The sequence below is a fragment of the Macaca mulatta genome, chromosome X (assembly GCF_049350105.2).
Source record: "Macaca mulatta isolate MMU2019108-1 chromosome X, T2T-MMU8v2.0, whole genome shotgun sequence".
Taxonomy (NCBI): Eukaryota; Metazoa; Chordata; class Mammalia; order Primates; family Cercopithecidae; genus Macaca; species Macaca mulatta.
The window spans coordinates 125,906,696-125,930,287 of NC_133426.1; the positions used below are offsets into that span (position 1 = coordinate 125,906,696).

The following is a 23,592-nucleotide window of genomic DNA, read 5'->3' on the forward strand; positions in this document are numbered from 1 at the left end:
GCACCAGGTAAGCTTTGAAGCCAAAACCATAAACACAACAAATGTGGTTGCTGCCCCCACGGTATTTACAGTCTATGAGATGGAGCAGTTGGGGGCAGGAGTACACATGAACGAAATAATCATACACTGAGTCATTACAAACTGTGTTAAGTGTCATGAAGGAGAAGCACAGGGTGACTGCAAGTGTTCAATAGGCTCCTGACTTCGTGTGGAGGTCTCAGAAGACTTCCCTGGGGAAATGATGTTTATTCTGATCAATAAGACAGACTTAGCAAGGCTGAAGAAATGGCAGGTTTGAAGTCCTAGAGGAAGGAAGGAGCACGGATTCTGGCTAGCAGCATGGATTACAGGATCTGGAAAGGGTCTTCAAGGTCATTGTGTTTCAGTCTCCTCATTTGACATGTGAGAAGACTAAAGTTTAGGGAGCTAAATGACTTGACCAGGGTTACACAGATAGTAACAAAGTCAGGCCGGGCTGCTCTGATAGTTTCAGATGATGCCAGGTTGCAGAATCCAGTGTGCTCATCCTGGGAGCTGTGGGTCTGAACTAGACAGCTATGGGATAGTTGCCTGGATTTGTGTAGGAGGACTTAAGTTCAGGTTCTTGTGACAAGCTGCCTGACATGTTTCATTTCTCTTTACTAGTAAGATACAGTTTGGATGAATGGCCATTCCAATCTAACGGGTTGGTTTGGTCTTCAGCATACTTGTCTTTCTTACAAGTTTGAATAATAATAACAACAATGATGGTTAATTCTTTAGCGCTTGCTCTATGTCAAATACAGTTCTAAGCAATTTACATGTATTAAATCATTTGACAGCAGTTCTGTAAGGTAGGTGTTATTATTTTTACCCCATTTTACAGATGAGGAAATTGAAGCTCCAGAAGGTAAAGGCACTTGCCGACCATCACAGAGCTAGTGAGTGGCAAAGCGGGGGGACTCAGTCCAAACAGTCTGGCTTCAGGACTCGTGCTTTGTCTCCCAGGCACCCTCAGTGTCAGCAGCAGGTTGATGAACTCGAGTTTGAGCCCAGAGCTGCCTTGTGCCATGGAAGGTCCACATCAGTGGCTCTCAACGCTGGCTGCACATCAGAATCAGCTGGGGAACTCGTAAAAAGTGCTAGTGTCCAGGCCCTCATCCCTGTTCAGTTAAATTGCGATCTCTAGGGATGGATCCCAGTCACTGAGGGTTTTTAAAAGCTTCCGTGGTCAGCCTAATGCGGCTAAGGGTTTAGATGTACTGGGATCTAGCCTTGCCATTCCTTTGCCCTTTGAGAGCAACCAGCAGCCCATACTTGCCTTTGTATTTTGGACACCCAATTAGTAGGACACTTGTAGAGGCACTTATTCATACCACAGCACAGGCTCCTGTCTCGGCATAAAGAACTCATTCAGTGTACATGCTGTGGCAGCCACATCCACCAATGATGTGTGGCAACAAGTCTGTAAAGGGCTGAGAGAGTATTTTCAGTCCAGAGCATCAGGAGACAGTGGAGCTTAGTGGAGTGGAGCTTGGCTCTGAGTCAAACAGACCCAGATTCAAGTTGATGCTTTGTGTCATGGTCTGTGATTTTAGAGACTGGTGTTTATCCTCTCACCAACTCCATTTTGTCATCTATATAATCAAGCTAATACGATAATACTACCTCTTTCATGAGGCTTTTGTGAGGATTAAATGAGATAGTATATAGAAAGCAATCAGTGGGCCAGGCGCAGTGGCTCATGCCTGTAATCCCAGCACTTTGGGAGGCCGAGGTAGGCGAATCACCTGTGGTCAGGAGTCCGAGACCAGCCTGGCCAACATGGTGAAACCCTGTCTCTACTAAAAAATAGAAAAATTAGCCAGGCTTGATGGCAGTCACTTTTAATCCCAGCTACTCAAGAGGCTGAGGCAAGAGAATCGCTTGAACCTGGGAGGCGGAGGTTGCAGTGAGCCAAGATTGCGCCACTGCACTTCAGCCCAGAAGACAGTGAGACTCTGTCTCCAACAAAAAAAAAAAAAAAAAAAAAGAGAAAGAAAGAAAGAGAAAAGAAAAAAAAAAAAAAGAAAGCACTCAATGCTAGGCCATTTTTTTATTTCATGACTATCCATGTAGCTTATGTGAGTAAACAGCTGTGTTTGGGAAAAGCTACTAGTGACACTGATATTGACAGGAATTTGACTTGACATTTAATGAGTGCCTGGTATGTACGATGGAGAGTGAAAGATCCTGAAGAGCTAGGATGACTAGGAAGGCCCCGTGCCTGCTGATTGGCTTGCTGACTGGGAGGGAGCATAAAGACTTACACCCAGATAACTCATATAAGGTAGAGTGTGCCACAGCAGAGGTCTAAATGAGAAGCTAAGGGAGGCCAGGTGTGGTGGCTCATGCTTGTAATCCCAGCGCTTTGGGAGGCTGAGGCAGGTGGATCACTTGAGGTTAGGAATTCGAGACCAGCCTGACCAGCATGGTGAAATCCCGTCTCTACTAAAAATACAAAACAGCTGGACATGGTGGCAGGCACCTATAGTCCCAGCTACTTGGGAGGCTGAGGCAGGAGAATCACTTGAACCTGGGAAATGGGGCGGTTGTAGTGAGCCGAGATCGCTCCATTGCACTCTAGCCTGAGTGACAAGAGTGAGACTCCATCTCAAAAAAAAAAAAAAAAAAAAAGCTAAGGGAGCACAGGATATGGAGAGAGAGAGCCCCAATTCAAACAGAAGCTGGAAAACAATTATAAAATAACCAAGGAAATATGAATACTAACTGAACTCAATATATGATTATATTAAGGAATTATAAATTTTTAGGTGTGATAGCAGTATTATTATACATATATTTTTAAGGAGCAATTATAGTTTAGATAAACATAATTCTAATTAATAATATGTAAGTCAGATGAATTGAAATGATGTCTCATGGGGGTAGAGATGAAAGAAGATTAGCCACGTATAGCTAATTGTTGAAGTTGGGTGATAGAACTTTGTGTTCATTTTACTGGCCTCTCTACTTTTATATATGGTTGAGATTTTTCATAATAAAAAGTTTTAAAAAGAGGGCCGGGCACAGTGGCTCATGACTATAATGCTAGCACTTTGGGAGGCCAAGGCGGGCATATCACTTGAGGCCAGGATTTCGAGACCAGCCTGGCCAACGTGATGAAACCCCGTCTCTACTAAAAATACAAAAATTAGCTGAGCGTGGTGGCACACACCTGTAATCCCAGCTACTCGGGAGGCTGGGGCAGGAGAATCACTTGAACCTAGGAGGCAGAGGTTGCAGTGAGCCAAAATCGTGCCACTGCACTCCAGCCTCAGTGACAGAGTGAGACTCCGTCAAAAAAAAAAAAAAAAAAGTTTTAAAAAGAGGTAAAGTTGCGGCCGGGTGCAGTGGCTCATGCCTGTAATCCCAGCACTTTGGGAGGCCGAGGCAGGTGGATCACGAGGTCAGGATTTCGAGACCAGCCTGGCCAAGATGGTGAATGCCCATCTCTACTAAAAATACAAAAAAAATTAGCCGGGTGTCTGTAATCCCAGCTACTCGGGAGGCTGAGGCAGAGAATTGCTTGAACCTGGGAGGCAGAGGTTGCAGTGAGCTGAGATCGTGCCATTGCACTCCAGCCTGGGCAACACAGTGAGACCCCGTCTCAAAAAATAAAAAATAAATAGAGAGAGAGGTAAAGTTGAAGAAGAGGAAGAAAACAAGCAGTACACAATTGTGGAATCAGGAAAAATTTCAGTATGAGGTAGCATCAGACTTGGGCATGGGTGACTAGGGTGAGTTGATGTTGCAGTTTAAATCTGAAGGGAGTCTGCTGGCAGAATCTCCTCTTCCTTGAGGGGCTTCAGTCTTTTTTCTTTTAAGGCCCTCACTGATTGGATGAGGGCCACTCACATTATGGACAGGAATTTGTTTTACTTAAAGTCTACTGATTTAAATGTCAGACTCATCTTAAAAATGCCTTTACAGCAACATCTAGACTAGTGTTTTCCCAAATAGCTGGGTACTGTGGCCTAACCAAGTTGACATATGAAATTAATCATCACAGGATGGCAGTGGGAAATGATACTAGGAAAACCGGTAGGGGCCAAATTGTAAAGGGTTTTGAATTCTGTTAAAATTGTCTTTAGTAAACTTCTTTGGAGAATTTGTCTTCTCAAAATGTTTTCTTTAGAAAATTGGGAATTATTGAAGGCTTCTGAGCAAAGCAATGGTGGCATCTGATGAGTTTGGAAGGGTACTTGCCTGCAATGTGGAGGATGAGTTGGAGAGGGCAGAGACTGAAGATCAAACGATGGGTAAGGAAACTGACCCTCAAGAGAGACGATGTGAGGTACTGGGAGTAGACTTGAAAAGTATCCAACGCACAGATTATAATGCAGGTAGCAGCAAGAGATCAGACTGAGCAGTAGGCAGAGGCCAGGTCATGGAGCACCTGGTAAGCCAGATTAAACAGCCTGGAGTTTATCCTGACGATAATGGGGGACCCACTGAAGAGTTGAAGTCAAGGGAGTAAACTGATTAAATCACTCTGACTGCTAGATGGGGGATAAGGGCAGGTAGACCAGCTAGTAACAGTTGTAGTAGTATGGGCAAAAGATGATGGTGGCTCGGACTAGGGTGAGAGTGGAACGGAAGAAAAGTAAACAAATTTAGAGTCACTGGAACTTGGCTAGTGATGGATTAGATCAGAGAAAGGTGAGAGACAGAGAAAACTTAAAGGTAACTCAGGTTTTGGGCCTGAGCAAGTAGGTTGATGACAGTGCCATTTGCTGACATGAGGAAAACTAGAGGACAGTCAAGATTGGAGTGGAGCAAAATCAAGAGTTCTGATTAGGACATAAAAAGTTTCAGATGTTCAGTAGACTTCTGAGTGGCAATGTCAAGTAGGTAGTTGACAACATGATCCAGTCACTCAGAGGAGAGATACAGATAGAAATTTGGAAATCATCAAGCAGAGGAGAACAGAAAGAAGGCCAGCGCAGTTGAAGGGTTTTGTGACCCTTGGGTAACAAAAGAGTGACCCAAGATAAAGTTGAAAAGGTGGGAGGGTCGGGCATGGTGGTGCATGCCTGTGGTCCCAGCTACTAGGAAGGCTGAGGCAAGAGGATCACTTGAGCCCAAGAGTTCTGGACTGTAGAGCACTAAGCTAATGAGATGTCCACATTAAGTTCAGCATCACTATGGTGACCTCTTGGGAGTGGGGGACCACGAGGTTGCCAAAGGAGGGGTGAACCAGCCCAGGTTGGAAACAGCAGATCAAAACTCCTGTGCTGATCAGTAGGTGGGATTGCACCTGTGAATAGCCTGTGTTGCCCACTCCAGCCTGGGCAACATAGTGACACCACATCTCTGCTAAAAAAAAATTTTTTTTTTTTTTTTTTTTTTTTTTTTTGAGACAGAGTCTGCTGTGACGTCCAGGCTGGAGTGCAATGGTGCGATCTTGGCTCACTACAACCTCTGCTTCCTGGGTTCAAGCCATTCTCGTGCCTCAGCCTCCCAAGTAGCTGGGACTACAGGCATGCACCACCACACCTGGCTAATTTTTGTGTTTTTAGTAGAGATGGTGTTTCACTATATTGGCCAGGCTGGTCTCAAACTCCCAACCTCAAGTGATCCGCCCACCTTGGCTTCCCAAAGTGCTGGGATTACAGGTGTGAGCCACCGCACCCAACCTAAAAAATATTTAAAAAGAAAAAAAAAAGGTGGGCAGAGCAGATCATATAGGACCTTGTAGCCTACAAGCATGCTGGAACCACTTCCTACTGGCTCAGGAAAACTGACTGTTAAATTTCAGGAAATTTGGGAGCTGGTTGACTTCACATTTGGCAGCCTGAAATCAGCCACAGTAGGGGTACTGACGCTGTTGAAATTGGTAAATGCTACAATTCAGCCCTTTTTCTTTATTTTCCCCCAGAGAACCAGTTGTTAAACTTTACTACCATATTAGTACTATGGCTTGTAGGCTCCAGTAAGAAATTTAGATTTTATTCTAAGAGTAATGTAAAGTCATTAAAACGTTTTAAGCAGGTGAGTAAAAGGATCTGATTTTTAAAAATCACTGTACGTGGCCAGGCGCAGTGCCTCACGCCTGTAATCCCAGCACTTTGGGAGGCCGAGGCAGGTGGATCACATGAAGTCAGGAGTTCAAGACCAGCTGGGCAACATGGTAAAACCCCGTCTCTACTAAAATACAAAAAAATTAGCCGGGCGTGGTGGTGCACACCTGTAATCCCAGCAACTCAGGAGGCTGAGGCAGGAGAATCGCTTGAACCCGGGAGACAGAGGTTGCAATGAGCTGAGATTGCGCCACTGCACTCCAGCCTGGGTGACAGAGCAAGACTCCATCTCAAAAAAAAAAAAAAATTAATTAATCACTGTACAAGAATGGACTCTCAGCGGGAGAAGGCAAGATTGCTAGGAAAACTGCTGCAACAATCCACATACACACTGGTGCCTTGGCAGTGCAGGTAGAGTTCAGTCAAGAAATTTGAAAGATTGTTAAGGTCCTAAGACTGGATATAGATGGGCCTTGATTTATCACAAGTTGATTATAATTCACCTGTTATGTAATTCGTGTTACTTAGTGTCTTTTTGTTTTAGCTGTGGGGAGCACTAGATTATAGAATGATTCCCTTGACTCATGACTCGGGGCTTTTTACAGTTCTTACCAGAAACTGGCAGATGATAAATCAATCATCTTATTTGGTAGCAAAATAAGGAGGTTACTTTCCTGCATGAACATAATTTCCTCTTTTCAATATTTCAGTCTTACATTAGCAGGAGGAACTTGAAGGCTTGTGATTAGGCAGATTCTTTGTAAGGGAAAAGGAGGCTTAGTATCCCTTTGGTAACAGTTCTTTACTGAGAGGGTAATAAAGAAAGGAGGTTGAGTCTGAACAATGCTAAAGGAAACACTTTAAAGTAAGACATCCAGCCATTTTGAAGACCCCTAGCCATTTTGCCTACTGTAAAATAGAACCATCTACAGTGTCTTGTGAAGAGAGAAATGAAATGAATTTTGATATTTGTCTTCTACAAAGATTCTACATTACACTGTGTAAGTCTTTATCCACCATTTTTATAACTCATGCATAAAATTATGTGAAAATGCTTTAAAAATTCCAGCCCACTCTTATACTGAGCATTTTATGTACTCATTCAGCAAACCATTCATTGAGCACCGGTCATGTGTCAGCTGCTGGTTAAGGCACTAGAGATATGGAAATTAAAAAGACCCAGTCCTCACAGAGTTCACAGAACACTAGGAAAAACAGACATGTAAATTGGACATGATTACAGTACAATTTTGAAAGAGAACTCTTTGAAAGAGTTGTCTGTATTTATGTACCATCTCTACTCTTTCTCTTCCCATTCTCTCTCTCTTTTTTTTTTTTTTTTTTTTTTTTTGAGACAGAGTCTCACTCTGTCACCCAGGCTGGAATGCAGTGGCACAATCTCAGCTTACTGCAACCTCTGCCTCCCGGGTTCAAGCAATTCTCCTGCCTCAGCCTCCCAAGTAGCTGGGATTACGACCAGGCTGGGAGATTCAGCTTGTCCATTTCATATTCTGTTTCTCACAATCATCTGTGTTTGCTTGTCACTGCACCTTAAAGAGAAGGCATAACTCAAGTTTCACCCCTCACCTTGATAGAGAATTCTTTTTTTTTTTTTTTTCAGACAGGGTCTTGCTCTGTTGCCCAGGCTGGAGTGCTGTGGTACAATCTTGGCTCACTGCAGCCTCAACCTCCTGGGCTCAGTCTATCCTCCTACCTCAGGAGCTACTCCCTCCTGAGTAGTTGGGACTACAGGTACATGCCACCATGCCCGGCTAATTTTTTTTTGTTTTGTAGAGATGAGGTTTCATCATGTTGCCCAAGCTGGTCTTGAACTCTTGAGATCAAGCGATCTGCCAGCCTCAGCCTCCCAAAGTGCTGGAATTACAGGCATGAGCCACCGCGCCCAGGCATTCTATATTTTTAAAGCATAGAATATTGATCCTTTGAGCTGGATTAATGAGGAAAGATATAACAATCATTAAAATAAAATAAAGAATTGTGAAATCGCATTGATTTGCATGCCACCAACCTAAAATTCTAATAACCCAGGGCTTAGTAAGCAAATTAGTCATATAAATAGCATAATTATAGGGATATTTAAACTGTTAACCGAAAGAAGCTGCTTTTAAAGCCTGCTGAAGTACCTATTTATTACTAATAATGGCTAACATTATTGACACTTATAATGTTGCTGGCACTCTTCATTGTCTTATTTAATTTTTACAGCAACTCTAAGAGCTAGGTATTATCACTCCCATTTTTGAAATAAGGAAATTGAAGCTCAGAGAAGTTAAGGAACTCACTGGGTGCAGTGGCTCACGCCTGTAATCCCAGCACCTTGGGAGGCCGAGTGGGTGGATCACTTGAGGTCAGGAGTTCGAGACCAGCTTGGCCAACATGGCAAAACCCTGTCTCTACTAAAAATACAAAAATTAGCCAGGTGTGGTGGTGCGTGCCTGTAATCCCAGCTACTCAGGAGGCTGAGGCAGGAGATTCGCTTGAACCCAGGAGGCAGAGGTTGCAGTGAGCCAAGATCATGCCACTGCACTCCAGCCTGAGTGACAGAGTAAGACCCTGTCTCCAAAAAAAAAAAAAAAAAAAAGAAAAGTTAAGGAACTTGCTTAAGATCAAATAGCTAGTGAGTAGAGAGACAAGGGTTCCAATCCAGGTGTGTGTGATGCTAAAACCCACATGCAGAACATTCGTGCTCTACCTAGGCTTCCACAGATCACTCAACCATGCATGAAAGTAAGGCCTGAAAAGTGTCTCTACTAGGTTGCCCTTCATTAATCTAGTTCCAGTCATATATAATAAAATGGAGTGTCTTTCCAAAATTTCATAATTTAGATTTCACTCATTTAGGCCGACATACCCACTAGTTGGAATTGGCCTTTTACTATATGCTGTATTGAATGTCCGTATAGTTGGGGATCATGAGAGAAGCTGAAGTCTAACTTGGACAAGATGATGACTGGCATTGCCAGGGTTGTGCAGCAACAGTAGTGGGGTGGGGTGTCCTGCAAGGGCATGAGTTAGGTGACTATCAGGTGTGGCATAAGTTGTAGTACAAAGCCTTGGAGCCTAGAGGCCAAGGTCACAGAGTCACCAGGAGGCAGGATCCTGGAGTGCAGATTGCAGTGGCCCAGTAGGCAGAGCATCTGACCTCTAGGCCTGCCTCTGCTACGCACCAGCTGGGGCTTTGGTTAAGTTGCTCTGCTTCTCCAGGTTGTAGGTTTTCGTTTGTGAAACGAATAATTGGAAGGGAAGATCTTAGGGTCCCTTTCAGATTTGGATCTCTGGTTTAGGGATCTGCGTTATCAGAGCCTAAAGTAATCAAGGCCTTGGAGATCTAGTAATCAGAAGGAGAGCAAGAAAAAGCCAGCTTTCATGGTCAGGGGCAACAAAGAGGTGGCTCATGCCCGTAATCCCAGCACTTTGGGAGGCCGAGGCAGGAGGATCACCTGAGGTCAGGAGTTTGAGGCCAGCCTGGCCAACATGGCGAAACCCCACCTCTACTAAAAGTACAAAAATTAGCTGGGTGTGGTGGCATGCACCTGCAGTCCCAACTACTCGAGAGGCCGAGGCAGAATTGCTTGCATCTGGGAGGCAGAGGTTGCAGTGAGCTGAGATCACATCACTACTCTCTAGCCTGAGTGACAGAGTGGGACTCCATCTCAAAAAAAAAAAAAAGAAGTCCAGAAAGCCTGGTTTGAATCAGTAAAATCGAGTTTTCACACTGCTTCTCTGATTGTAATTCATTCTTCTACAGATTTTTAAGGAGGGTGAAAGAGAGAAAAGCTAAGTAAAATGTGGTCCTAGCCATCACAGGTCTCATAGTGTCCTGAGGGAAAGAGACAGGAAACAACTAACAATGAAATGTGTTCATTACCTGCTGTATGACCTTGGTCAAATCACTTAACCTGTCCCTGAGCCTCAGTTTCCTCAACTGCAACAGACACATAAGCAGTCAATAAATGTCAGCAGCTATGTATCAGTAGTGGCAATAGTAATATGGACTACATGTGTGATATTCTGTACTATTTCATTACATCTTAGTAAAATAGAACCATCTGTCTTGTGAAGACAGAAATGAAATGAATTTTGATATTTGTTTTCTGCAAATATCAACTGCTGGTTAAGGCACTAGAGACACGGAAATTAAAAAGACCCAGACCTCATAGAGTTCATAGAACACTATGACAAACAGACATGTAAATTGGACATGATTACAGTACAATTGTGAAAGAGGCCTCTTTGAAAGAGTTGTCTATAATCATCGTCTCTAATCTTTCTCTTCCCATTCTTTTTTTTTTTTTTTTTTTTTTTTGAGACAGAGTCTCATTCGGTTGCCTAGGCTGGAGTGCAGTGGCGTGATCTTGGCTCACTGCAACCTCCACCTCCCAGATTCAAGCAATTCTCATGACTCAGCCTCCTGAGTAGCTGGGATTACAGGTGCCCACCACCATGCCCCGCTAGTTTTTGTATTTTTAGCAGAGACAGGGTTTCGCCATATTGGCCAGGCTGGTCTCGAACTCCTGACCTCAGGTGATCCACTTGCCTTGGCCTCCCAAAGTGCTAGAATTACAGGCGTGAGCCACCGTGCCCAGCCCCATTCTCTCTTGAATCCATTCCAGTCAGACTTTTGCTCCACCACCCAATAAACTTCTCTTTTTTTTTTTTTTTTTTTTTTTTTTTTTTTTTTTTGAGACGGAGTCTCGCTGTGTCTCCCAGGCTGGAGTGCAGTGGCGTGATCTCGGCTCACTGCAAGCTCCGCCTCCCGGGTTCACGCCATTCTCCCGCCTCAGCCTCCCAAGTAGCTGAGACTACAGGCGCCTGCCACCACGCCCGGCTAGTTTTTTGTATTTTTAGTAGAGACGGGGTTTCACCATGTTAGCCAGGATAGTCTCGATCTCCTGACCTCGTGATCCACCCGCCTCGGCCTCCCAAAGTGCTGGGATTACAGGCTTGAGCCACCGCGCCCGGCCTACTTCTCTTTTATTTTTTGAGACAGGGACTCACTCTGTCGCCCAGGCTGGAGTACAGTGGCACAATCGTGGCTCACTGCACCCTCAACCTCACAGGCTCAAGCAACCCTCCCACCTCAGCCCCCCAAGTAACTGGGACTACAGGTGTGCACCACCACACCCAGCTAATTTTTATATTTTGTGCAGAGATAGGGGTCCCACTATGTTGCCCAGGCTGGTCTTGAACTCCTGGGTTCAAGCAATCCTCCCACCACGGCCTCCCAAAGTGCTGGGATTGCACATGTGGGCCACCGCACCCAGCCAGAACTTCTCTATTTATGATAACCGGTGACCTCCATGTGTTTAGATCCAATGGTCACTTCTCAGTCTTCATCTTACTGGGCCCTCAGCAGCTCACCACTCCCTCCTCCTTGACATACCACCTTCACTCAGCTTCCTGGACACCACACTTTCCTTTTTCCTTCTTCACTGACTGCTCCTTCTCAGTCTTCTTTTCTGGGCCTACTATTCCCTTGACCTCTAAATGTGGAAGTATCCCCAGGCTCAAACCCTAACTGATCTCATCTGGTCTCCTTGCTTTAAATACCATCTGTGTACTGATGACTCCCTAATTATGTCTCCAGCCCTGACCTCTCCCCTGAACTCCAGACTCCCCATCTCCATTTGAATGGCCAACTCCCCGTCTCCATTTGAATGGCTAACAGGCATTGCACAGTTGAACTCTTGATGTTTTCACCCACCCTCAAAAAACAAACAAAAACAAAAAGCCAACCTGCTTCTCCCATAGCGTCCTCCATCTCAGTTCATGGCACTTCCATCTATCCCGTCACTCAGGCCAGAGTGTTCCCCCTGCTTTTATTTTATCCAGAGCACTCACCTCCTCTTAGTATTTGGCATAATTTGCTTATTTATTTTCTTTCTTTGTCTACTCTTCCCCTGCAATTAGAATTTCAGCTTTATAGGAACAGGGACTTTTGTCTGTTTGGTTCACTAATGTATCCTGAGTGTCTGGCATATAGTAAGTATCAAGAAATATGCAGGCCGGGCGCGGTGGCTCACGCCTGTAATCCCAGCACTTTGGGAGGCCGAGGCGGGCGGATCACAAGGTCAGGAGATCGAGACCACGGTGAAACCCCGTCTCTACTAAAAATTACAAAAAATTAGCCGGGCGCGGTTGTGGGCGCCTGTAGTCCCAGCTACTCGGGAGGCTGAGGCAGGAGAATGGCGTGAACCCGGAAGGCGGAGCTTGCAGTGAGCCGAGATCGCGCCACTGCACTCCAGCCTGGGCTGGGCGACAGAGCGAGACTCCGTCTCAAAAAAAAAAAAAAGAAATATGCAAATAAATAAATAGTCTTTAGAGGGGATAATGGGAGTATAAAAAAGAGCTAAGGAGTGCAGTCAGTATGATTGGGGTGAGTGATGCTTTTCATGCTGGAAAAGTTGTCATGAAGGGCCTTGCATGTCATTCTAAGGAGCTTAGATTTTATCCTATAGCAGTAAAAAGTCAGCAAAGGAGTCAGTGGTCTGAACTGGAATCTTAGAAATGCGTTCTGGCTGTAGTATAAAGAATGAGGCCGGGCATGGTGGCTCACACCTGTAATCCCAGCACTTTGGGAGGCTGAGGCAGGTGGATCGCCTGAGGTCAGGAGTTCAAGACCAGCCTGCCCAACACAGGGAAACCCTGTCTCTACTAAAAATACAAAAATTAGGCAGGTGTGATGGCATGCACCTGTAATCCCAGCTACTCAGGAGGCTGAGGTAGGAGAATCGCTTGAACCCAGGAGGCAGAGGTTGCAGTGAGCTGAGATCATGTGACTGCACTCCAGCCTGAACAACAGAGTGAGACTCCGTCTCAAAAAAAAAAAAAAAAAAAGGAAGAAGAATGAATTGGAGGCTGGGTGTGGTGGCTTACACCTGTAATCCTAGCACTTTGGGAGGCCAAGGTGGGAGGATCATGTGAGCCCAGGAATTCGAGACCAGCCTGGGCAACATAGGGAAACCCTGTCTCTACAAAAAATACAAAAAGTAGCAGGGCATGGTGGCACATGCCAGTAGTCCCAGCTACCAGGGAGGCTAAGGTGGGAGGATCACCTGAGCCCAGGAGGTTGAGGCTGCAGTAAGCCGTGATTGCACCATTGCACTCCAACCTGGGAAACAGAGCGAGACTCTGTCTCAAAAAAAAAGAAAAGAAAAGAAAAAGAAAAGGAAAGAAAAGAAAAGAAAAAAGAAAATAATTGAAAAGGACAAGAGTGGGTCCAAGAGGCCAGTAACAGACTGCTGCAGTAATGCCCACATGAGATTTTGGTAGCCTGAATTATGGGAGTGCCAGTGGGGATGGAGAGGAGGAGCTGCATTTGAGAAATGCTCTATTTAGAAGACGAGATTGATAGGACTTGATGATTGCTTGGATAGGGCAGTAAGGGTGGGCAAAATGAAGGAATCTCAGGTTTCTGGTTTGAGGTAGCTTGTTAAACAGTTGGGCCGTTCATCACTGAGATAAGAAATACAGAAGAAAGAATAAATCTGACACTGTCAAGGAGAAAGGCAACAATGGGTTCTAGGTGTGTCGAGTTTTGAGTACTTGTGTACTATCCAGGTAGAGCTGCCCAGTAGGCAGTTGGGTGCTTGGTTTTGGAGGTCAGTGGGAGGTCAGAGCCAAAGATAAAGATTTGGGAGCCATCTGCCTGTGGGAGGTGTTTAAAGCAAAAGCTATGGTAGAATTTCCCAGAAAAGGTATATAAATTGAGGAGGACCAAAAGAGTTGCTGGATATCAGTGCCAAATATTGCCCCCTAAAAAATCCAGTAATAGGCCAGGTGCGGTGGCTCAAGCCTGTAATCCCAGCACTTTGGGAGGCCGAGACGGGCGGATCACGAGGTCAGGAGATCGAGACCATCCTGGCTAACACGGTGAAACCCCGTCTCTACTAAAAAAAAAAAAAAACAAAAAACTACCCGGGCGAGGTGGCGGGCGCCTGTAGTCCCAGCTACTTGGGAGGCTGAGGCAGGAGAATGGTGTAAACCCAGGAGGCGGAGCTTGCAGTGAGCTGAGATCCGGCCACTGCACTCCAGCCTGGGCGACAGAGTGAGACTCCGTCTCAAAAAAAAAAAAAAAAATCCAGTAATAATATAGCCAAAAAGAGCCACTGGATTTGGCAACCTGGAGGTCGACAATGGAATGCATTTCATTTATTCAAATGTTTATTAAATATCTTCTGTGTGTTAAGGATACTAAGGATACAGAAGTCAATAAAACAGACCAAAAAATCCCTCCTTACATGTAGCTGAAATTCTAGTTGCAGGGAAGGAGCAGGTAAATAAAGGAAATAAATAAGTAAATTATTCCAAGTATTAAAAGGCAGTGAATGCTCTGAAGGTTAGATAAGCTGCCTCGGGTCACAGGGCCAAGTAAGTGAAGAAACTAGGACTCGAAATGAACCTACTCAACTCCAGAGTTGTGCTCTTCTTAGTGTTGTACCACACCTCCTCTCCCACATTGATAGTCTTCTTTCCATTGCCACAGAATGCCATACCGCCCCAACTAAATGTTTCAGAAACAAACCAAAGTACATGCATAGCTTAATCTAAACTCAACACCATTTCTGAAAGCCAGGTATGAGGGGACATCCCCTTCATAGTGGACAGGTAGTACCAGTTTTATATGTAGATGGTATATTGAAAAGTCATTTCATCTGATCGTAAAATTATTTTTCTAAGAGGATGGCTGGATGCAGTAGCTCATGCCTGTAATCCTAGCACTTTGGGAGGCCGAGGCAGGCGGATCACTTGAGGCCGGGAGTTTCAGACCAGCCTGGTCAACATCGTGAAACTCTGTCTGTACTAAAAATATAAAAATTAGCCAGGTGTGGTGTTGTGCACCTGTAGTCCCAGATACTCGGGAGGCTGTGACAGGAGAATCACTTGAACCTGGGAGGTGGAGGCTGCCACAGGAGAATCACTTGAACCTGGGAGGTGGAGGCTGCAGTGAGCCGAGATCATGCCACTGCACATCAGCCTGGGCAACAGAGTGAGATTCTGTCTCAAAAAAATAATATTATTGAAGGATAAAATGTTCCTTTCAGAGATGGAGCATTTTGGTAATAATAGGGTTCGGTCAGGATGGCTCTGAAGGTGGTGATGATATCCAAGGGGTGGCCAAAATGGTATAAAGGTGAGGATCACTGAAGCCAAAGGCCAGAAACTGGTCATGGGCTGGGTCATCTTTATAGATGCCAAAGTTACCTAAGATGATGGCGAGGCTAGGAGAGGGTGAGCCACCAGGTGTCACAGTCTTTAATGAATGTGGGAGAGTGGCCAGATTAGTAGATAATAGCAGGCCAAGGAGTACGGTTCAGTGACATCAGCCCCAGCTAAGTGCTTCTGTCATGAGAGTGAAGGAGGAAGGGTTTGGGAACAGCAACAGAGAGCGAGAAGAATGCCACCATCGCTCTGCTCCCCACCCTGTCACATCTATGAGGTGGAGAAATGAACAGCCTCCACTTGGGAGCTCCACAGGGGAAGGACCAGTAAAGACAAGGAAACAGAAGAAGACTTTAAAAAGGCTAAGGGCATGGGATTATGTTTATCATGTCCAGAAGGCATAGGTTGGGAGGGAATGTAAGTATGAAATTGAATCTGTCCCTAATGTCTGCTTCCATCCAGGCAAAATAAACCACAAATATATGGACAGGGTATCATGATTGTATTGCATGTTAATATCCATTCTAAGCCCATAGAACAAGAAGAACCCCACAGCAGCCATTCTTTGCCATCATCTTGGCCAGGAGCCCAGCGTCCAGAGTGTAGACTTGAGACCCTGCCTCCTTCTGCTAGGACATTTATTTCCTAGTGTTTCAATCACCTCATCCCAGCTTCTGTTCCCTGCCAGGCTCAGAGCCCCTACCTCCCACACAGCGGAGGAGTAGATGTCCATTTCTCAGGAGCAGTGGACTGCTTCCGGCAGATAGTGAAGGCCCAGGGGATCCTGGGGCTCTGGAATGGATTGACAGCCAATTTACTGAAGGTGAGAAGAGCCACCAGTGTCCGCTGCTCCTCTGCCTCTTCCAATTCTACCCTCTTCTTTTGTCACCCCCAACCCCCACCACAGTTTGCTTGGAAAACCCCCTCTAGCACTAATGGGTAGCACAAGGCCCATGAATGCACACTGTCTGTCAGCCCTGTAGAGAAGGGAACCTGTGCAGTGGTGGAGTATCTTATACCCCATTCCAGAGGAGCTGAGCATTTAGTGCAGAGATACCTAATATGGAGGTTCATGGGCCCCTAAGGGGAACCTAACCCCTCATCCTAAAATTCTATGCAAAAATATATGTGTATATGCATATGTGCATCATATTCCCAAAGAACTCCATGACCAAAAAAAAACGTTAAGCGCTCTGGACTAACCTTGCACTAGCTGGCATGTAAATGATTCCAGTCAAGGTCAGCATATAGTGACAGGCAGTATCAGATAGTCTGCGTGCATATGACCCAGATCCAGCGCCTCCCAGGCGGGTCATGCCCTTCAATCACTGTCATTCCTCTCCCAACCCACACTGAACCAGCTTTCCTTTTGCCATCTTCCCTGATTCCAAAAAGAGTTACCATTTGTGTTGCCACCACCATTATCTCACTTTACAAGATAATTTACTCTGATCCAAGTTGACTGCAGACACATTGATGTTTTCTTTTTAAGAATTTAACTTGATCTTCATTTTCGGTTTTAACAGATAGCTCCGTATTTTGGAATTATGTTTAGCACCTTTGAGTTCTGCAAGAGAATCTGTCTTTATCAAAATGGTTACATTCTGTCTCCACTGAGCTATAAATTGACCCCAGGAGTCGATCAGAGTTTGCAGCCACAGGAATTACGAGAATTAAAGAAGTTCTTCAAAACGAGAAAACTGAAGTCTAAAAAACCAACTCTATAAAATGGAATGGAACTAGAAGTGCACTGACTGACAGCGTGTTGCAATCACAGATAAATGTAGCCTCATAACTGTACACCTGAGGAGGGATGAGAAGCTACTGTTATCTGCTGCTCTGGGAAATGAGACGGTTTGGCCATGCACCACCTCAAATCTCCAAACTGATGTCCCTGTGAACACCCGCACCATGAGAAGGTTTCCCAACAAGAGTGTATCATGATAGCATTCCACGAGATTTTATAACCAGAGTCTAGCAGTGACAAAATGTACAATTTATGCTCTGAATAGAAACGTGACACCAAAGAAAGGGCATTGCCATGACATCTCAAAGCAACAGGTAATTGAAGTGGCTGAGTGGATACCACGTTGTGAGGTCAGCCACTGGGTCACTTGTAGTCCATGCAAAGCTTGCACAAACCAACGTCAGCCTAGTTTCACTCAGTTTGACCAGAGACTTCCCAATACAGTCTGTTGTTGTTTTGTTTTTAGAGATAGGGTCTTGCTCTGTCACCCAGGCTGGAGTACAATGACACAATCATAGCTCACTGCAGCCTCGAACTCCTGGGCTCAAGACATCCTCCTGCTTCAGCCTCCTGAGAGTTGGGACCATAGGTGCACACCACCACACCTAGCTAATTTTATTTTTCTGTTGGGGGGGGGGGTGGGCAGGGTCTTGCTATGTTGCCCAGACTGGTCTTGAACTCCTGGGCTCATGCAGTCCTCCTGCCTTGGCCTCCCAAAGCCCTAGGATTACAGGTGTGAGCCACTGCACCCTGCCCCAGTACAATCTTTCTTGAACTCAAATTTTTGCTGACTTCTGAGTACACACACCACAGTGTAAATTATGCCTTATCAGAAACTAAATGGAAATAGCAAACATTTAAAAGCGATCACCATTGTAGTAGAGTCATCCTTATTTTTTGAAATTTGAAGCATCCCAGGCTTATAAATCTTGTGTTTCACAAAGACAGTTTATACCATGACTGCTTAATTATCCCCCCGAAGAACTTCTGATTGAAGTCATGTACAGTTCAGTGGCCTAAATTCTCTGCCTTTTTAACTTGCTTTGCAAGCCTACCCTGAAAATAAATTATTTAGTCAAGTTATTCTCAAAGATGTCCCAGTTGCCTAGAAAGGATCAAATGGAACATTTGACACACATACCCAAAAAAATGTAACTGACTATAAACACTTTAACCTAATCATCTGTATCAAACTTCCTAAAAATCAAATTTCAGGATTGTTCCACCTTAGAGATTCTATGTAAAGTTTAAATAACAATATTTTTCAAATAGCACCTATCTATGCACTTAAAAATGCATTAATATCCAACATTAAATTGTTAATTTATACACAGACATACACTCCTACACAGAGATTTTCAGTATGTTGCAAGTATTTTTTCTGATTAAATGTATTTTCCAAAGAAAAAACGATGTGTTGGTCATTTATTGCTAGTCTGAGTTATAAAACTATGGTCAAATACATACTGGCCAAATCTGTAAACTCTCAGAGCCTTATCCTATTTAAGTATACCAAAATAATTCACTTTTCCAACTGCTGCGGCATTCTGTTTTATGGAGAATGGCAGTTAACACACACACATGGAAATCTCATCTGTAGCTCAATCTGTTAGAGTTTGGAGGGTGGCAGATTCTTTACCCAGAGTGAACAGTTCATGTTTATTACTCTTTATTTTCCTTGAAACAGACAACTTTTCAAACAGTTATGAAAGCTGCAAAAATATTTTTTCCTTTTTTTTAACTAACTCTAAAATCCTAACCTCACATTATTTCATGATAATATCTTGTGTATTCTTCCACAAGTAATTTTTTTTTTTTTTTAATTGTCACCCAGGCTGGAGTCCAATGGCATAATCTCAGCTCACTGCAACCTCCTCCCGGGTTCGAGAAATTCTCCAGCTTCAGCCTCCCGAGTAGCTGGGATTACAGGCACCCGCCACCATGCCTGGCTAATTTTTGTATTTTTAGTAGAAACGGGGTTTCACCATGTTGGCCAGGCTGGTCGCGAACTCCTTACCTTAGGTGATTTGCCCACGTTGGCCTCCCAAAGTGCTGGGATTACAGGTGTGAGCCACGGCACCCCGCCCTTCCACAAGTATTATTAAATAGATAGCTAAGCTCTTGCAGTTGTCATGCACAGAAATGTTTTCTGAGCTGCAGTTTTGATTTTTTCTTCATTAAATTAAGTGGAGAAAATAATATTCCTGATTTTTCTAATATCAGAAGAACTCTAAAACTTTTGTTCTGTTTCTAAAATAAACTACCAGCTAATTTCATTTTCTTGGGAGTACGAAAAGAGAGTTCTGCCTTTCTGCTGTGTGGCTGACAGTGAGCACCACACTGAACTAAGTACTTGAGAAGGATTATAAAGATGTGTGATGTAATATTGACTCAGGAGGAATTTATGGTCTTAAAGAACAAAACATACCTACATATATGAAATGACTGATTACAAAGCAAATACAAGCAAAGGCATGATAATGTAGTATCAACTGTTCATAAGATTGCCAAGGAGCTCTATACAAACTTAGTGAATAAAAAACTAAAGGGATCATCACATGGGAGAGAGACTAGTGATCAACAGGGATTTGGGGAGGTTGTGAGTCTTTTTTTTTTTTTTTTTTAAACAGAGTCTCGTTCTGTCACCCAGCCTGGAGTGCAGAGATGCAATCTTGGCTTACTGCAACCTCCACCTCGCAGTTCAAGTGATTCTAATGCCTCAGCCTCCTGAGTGGCTGGGACTACAGGCACCTGCCACCATGCCCGGCTAATGTTTGTATTTTCTTGGTAGAGACGGGGTTTCACCATGTTGGCCAGGCTGGTCTTGAACTCGCGACCTCAGGTGATCTACCTGCCTCAGCCTCCCAAAGTGCTGGGATTACAGGCATGGCCTACCGCACTCAACCATGAGTCTTGAGCTAAGTTTTGAAGGAAGTTAAGGGATATGTATTGGTCACGAGTAGGAAGACATTGCAGGTTAAAGGCAGGGCATATGCAGTGTCACAGAGATGGAAGCAAGCAAAAGTGGGTCAGAGCAAGAAGAGTAGCTTTGTGCATTTATTCAATAACTGTTAGATACTACAGACACAGTGGCACAAAAGGCAGATAAGGTCCTTGCCCTCAAGGAGCTTATATTCTAGTGAGAGTGGCAGTCAATAAACAAGTAAACTAATCAATAATTTAGGTAATCATGGACTGTAATGTTACGAGGGTGCTTATATACAGGGTGCTTTATTAGAGAATTATGTGGAGGTAAGGGGAATATTTTATTTTTGGTTTTTGTTTTGTTTTGTTTGAGACAGGGTCTCGCTCTGTCACCTAGGCTGGAGTGCAGTGGCACGATTTCAGCTCACTGCAACCTCTGCCTCCCCGGCTGAAGCCACAGGGGAATATTTTAAATCACAGAGCCAGAGAAGGCCACTCTGACAGGTGACATTTGAGATGAGACCTGAAGGATGAGAATGAGCCAACTATGCAAAGAACTAGGGAGGGCTGGTCAAAGTGCAGTGGTGTTTACAAGTAATTGACCACAACCAGCTACAGATTTCTTTGTTCTTCCCACTCCCACTGCTTCACTTGACTTGCCCTACAAAAAAGAAAAAAAAAAAAAAAAAGGGCCGGCACGGTGACTCACGCCTGTAATCCCAGCACTTTGGGAGGCCAAGGCAGGCGGATCCCTTGAGGTCAGAAATTTGACACCAGCCTGGCCAACATGGTGTAACCCCATCTCTACTAAAAACACAAAACTTAGCCAGGCGTGGTAGCACACGCTTGTAATCCCAGCTACTCAGGAGGCTGAGGCAGGAGAATCCCTTGAACCCAGGAGGTGGAGGTTGCAGTGAGCCAAGATCGCACCACTGCACTCCAGCCTGGGTGACAGAGCGAGACTCTGTCTCAAAAAAAAAAAAAAAAAAAGAAAAAGAAAAGAAAGAAAAGAAAAGAAAAAAGAAAGAAAGAAAAGAAAAGAAAAAAGAAAGAAAGAAAAAAGAACGAGGGAGAAGAGCATTCCTGGCAGAGGGAAGAACAAGTGCAGAAGTGTGGCAGTGGGAAAGCCTTTGTGAACAGAAAGGAGGCAAGGGTAGCCAGAGTGTGGTGAGAGAGTGGGATGACATGAGATTGGAGAGAGAGCGCCAGATCTTATGTGGCCACGTGGGCCAGAACAAGAAGTCAAATTTTATTCTAAATGCTGTGGGGAGGCATTGAAGGTTTTTAAGCAGAAAAGCGACATAATCTAATTGATTTTTTAAAAGATTACTCAGTTGCTGTGTGGAGCATGGATTGGAGTGGAGCATGGATTGGAGGGAAGCAAGGCTGTAAGTGAGAGAGACCAGTTAAGAAGCAATTTCGGAAGTCCAAGCAAGAAAGGATGGCATGGACTAGAATGGTGGCAATAAAGATGGAGAGGAATGAATGAGTTCAAGATGTCTTTTGGAGGTGGACTCAGCATGATTTGCTGAAGGATTGAATGGAGGGAGTTAAAGAAAGGAATCAAGGGTGGCACCTAGGTTTTTGGTTTTTGTTTGTTTTCATGAGACAGGATATCACTCTGCTCCCCCAGGATGGAGTGCAGTGGTGCAGTGGCGCAATCTCGGCTCACTGCAACCTCCGCCTCCCAGGTTCAAGCAATCCTCCCACCTCAGCCTCTTGAGTAGCTGGGATTATAGGCATGCACCACCATGCCTGGCTAATTTTTGTATTTTTTGTAGACATGGGATTTCACCATGTTGCCCAGGCTGGTCTCGAACTTCTGAGCTCAAGTGATCAAGGCCTGCCTCGGCCTCCCAAAGTGCTGGGATTACAGATGTGAGCCACTGAGCCTGGCTGGTTTTTGCCCTTTGACTTAAGAACAGGTAGATGATCTTGCCATTTGCTGATGTGAGGAAGACTGAGGAGGGACAGAGTTTTGGTGGGGAGGAATTAAAAGTTCTGTTTTGGACATGTTAAATTCAAAATGCCCATGAGACATGCAAGTAGAGAAGTCAAGTAGACAGTGGGCTGGACCACATGCTGTCTGTGTAATTGTCCAAACCAGTCATGGTAAGCAGAATAATGGCCCCTACCAAAGATGTCCACACCTTAACCCCCAGAACTTGTGAATATGTTACCTTTCATGACAAAAGAGACTTTGCAGATGTGATTACTGTTACAGACATTGCGATGGAGGGATTCTCCTGGATTCGTTGGGTGGGCCCCATCTAATCACAATCCTTAAAATCACAAGTGGGGCCAGGCACAGTGGCTCACGGCTGTAATCCCAGCACTTTGGGCGGCTAAGGCAGGCGGATCATTTGAGGTCAGGGGTTTGAGACCAGCCTGGCCAACATGGTGAAACCCCGCCTCTACTAAAAATACAAAAATTAGCCAGATGTGGTGGCACACACCTGTAATCCCAGCTACTCAGGAGGCTGAGGCAGGAGCATCACTTGAACCTGGGAGGTGGAGGTTGCAGTGAGCCAAGATCACACCACTGCAATCCAGCCTGGGCAACAGAGCGAGACTTTGTCTCAAAAAAAAAAAAAAATCACAAGTGGAAGAGGAAGACAGAAGAATGGGTCAGGGAGATGCAAGGATGGAAGAAGAGGCAGGAGAAATGAGGCCTGAGAAGAACTGGACTCGCCATTGCTGGCTTTGAAGACAAAGGTTTCGGGGTGCCAAGAAATGGGTATGGCCTCTAGAAGCTGAGCATGACCCTCAGCTGACAGCCAGCAAGGAAATAAAGGACTTCAACCCTACAGTCACAATGAACTGAACTCAGCCAAGAACCTGAATGCGCAAACTAACAGATTTGCCTCTGGAGCCTCCAGAGAGGCACGCAGGCCTGTCGACACTTCAATTTTGGCCCAGTGAGACTCACATCAGACTTGTGACTACAGAACTACAAGCTAATAAATTTGTGTTGTTCAAGCCAATGTATTTGTGGTAATTTGTTATAGCAGCCATAGGAAACTAGTATATCAGAACATTATTGATAATTATTTCAGGATAATAGGGACAAGTCTAGAGTGTGGGGAAGAGTGATGACTGGAGATAGGAATTTGGGTGTCATCAGCAAATAGATGGCAAGGGACTGAGTAAGAGCAGCAAAGGAGTGGATGGGAAGAAACTTCTGGGGGAGTGGGAAGCAACAAAAACTGACACTGAGGATGGTGGCTAAAGAAAGGCCTCAAGATGTGACTTGAGGCCAGGCACGGTGGCTCACGCCTATAATCCCCGCACTTTGGGAGGCCGAGGTGCGTGAATCTCTTGAGGTCAGGAGTTCGAGACCAGCCTGGCCAACATGGTGAAACCCCATCTCTACAAAAATACAAAAATTACCTGGGTGTGGCGGCGGGCACGTGTAATCCCAGATACTCGGGAGGCTGAGGCAGGAGAATTGCTTCAGCCCGGGAGGCGGAGGTTGCCATGAGTTGAGCTCACACCACTGCACTCCAGCCTGGGCAACAGAGCAAGACTCTATCTCAAAAAAAAAAAAAAAAAAAGATGCGACTTGAACCGGGCATGCTGACTTGAAGCCCTAATACATTCTATTGTGATGCAGGTGCCCCTAATCTAATCACAAAGACAATGAGGAGGAAAAAAACAAGTATAACAACAATAGAAGACTGGAGAAGGGATAGACAC

At 44.8% G+C, this 23,592-nt stretch overlaps 1 protein-coding gene across 3 annotated transcripts in view; it reads left to right on the plus strand.

Moving 5' to 3' along the window:
- SLC25A43 (solute carrier family 25 member 43) overlaps window positions 1–18,381 on the plus strand; it is a 49,781-nt gene extending 31,400 nt beyond the window's left edge. For all 3 annotated transcript variants that reach the window (XM_077989517.1, XM_077989518.1, XM_015128084.3), the window contains 2 exons: window positions 15,913–16,047; window positions 16,751–18,381. In XM_077989517.1, the coding sequence (XP_077845643.1) occupies window positions 15,913–16,047; window positions 16,751–16,951 (336 nt within the window). In that variant the 3' untranslated portion in view covers window positions 16,952–18,381. The remainder of the gene's footprint in view (window positions 1–15,912; window positions 16,048–16,750) is intronic.
- The last annotated feature ends 5,211 nt before the right edge of the window (window positions 18,382–23,592 follow it).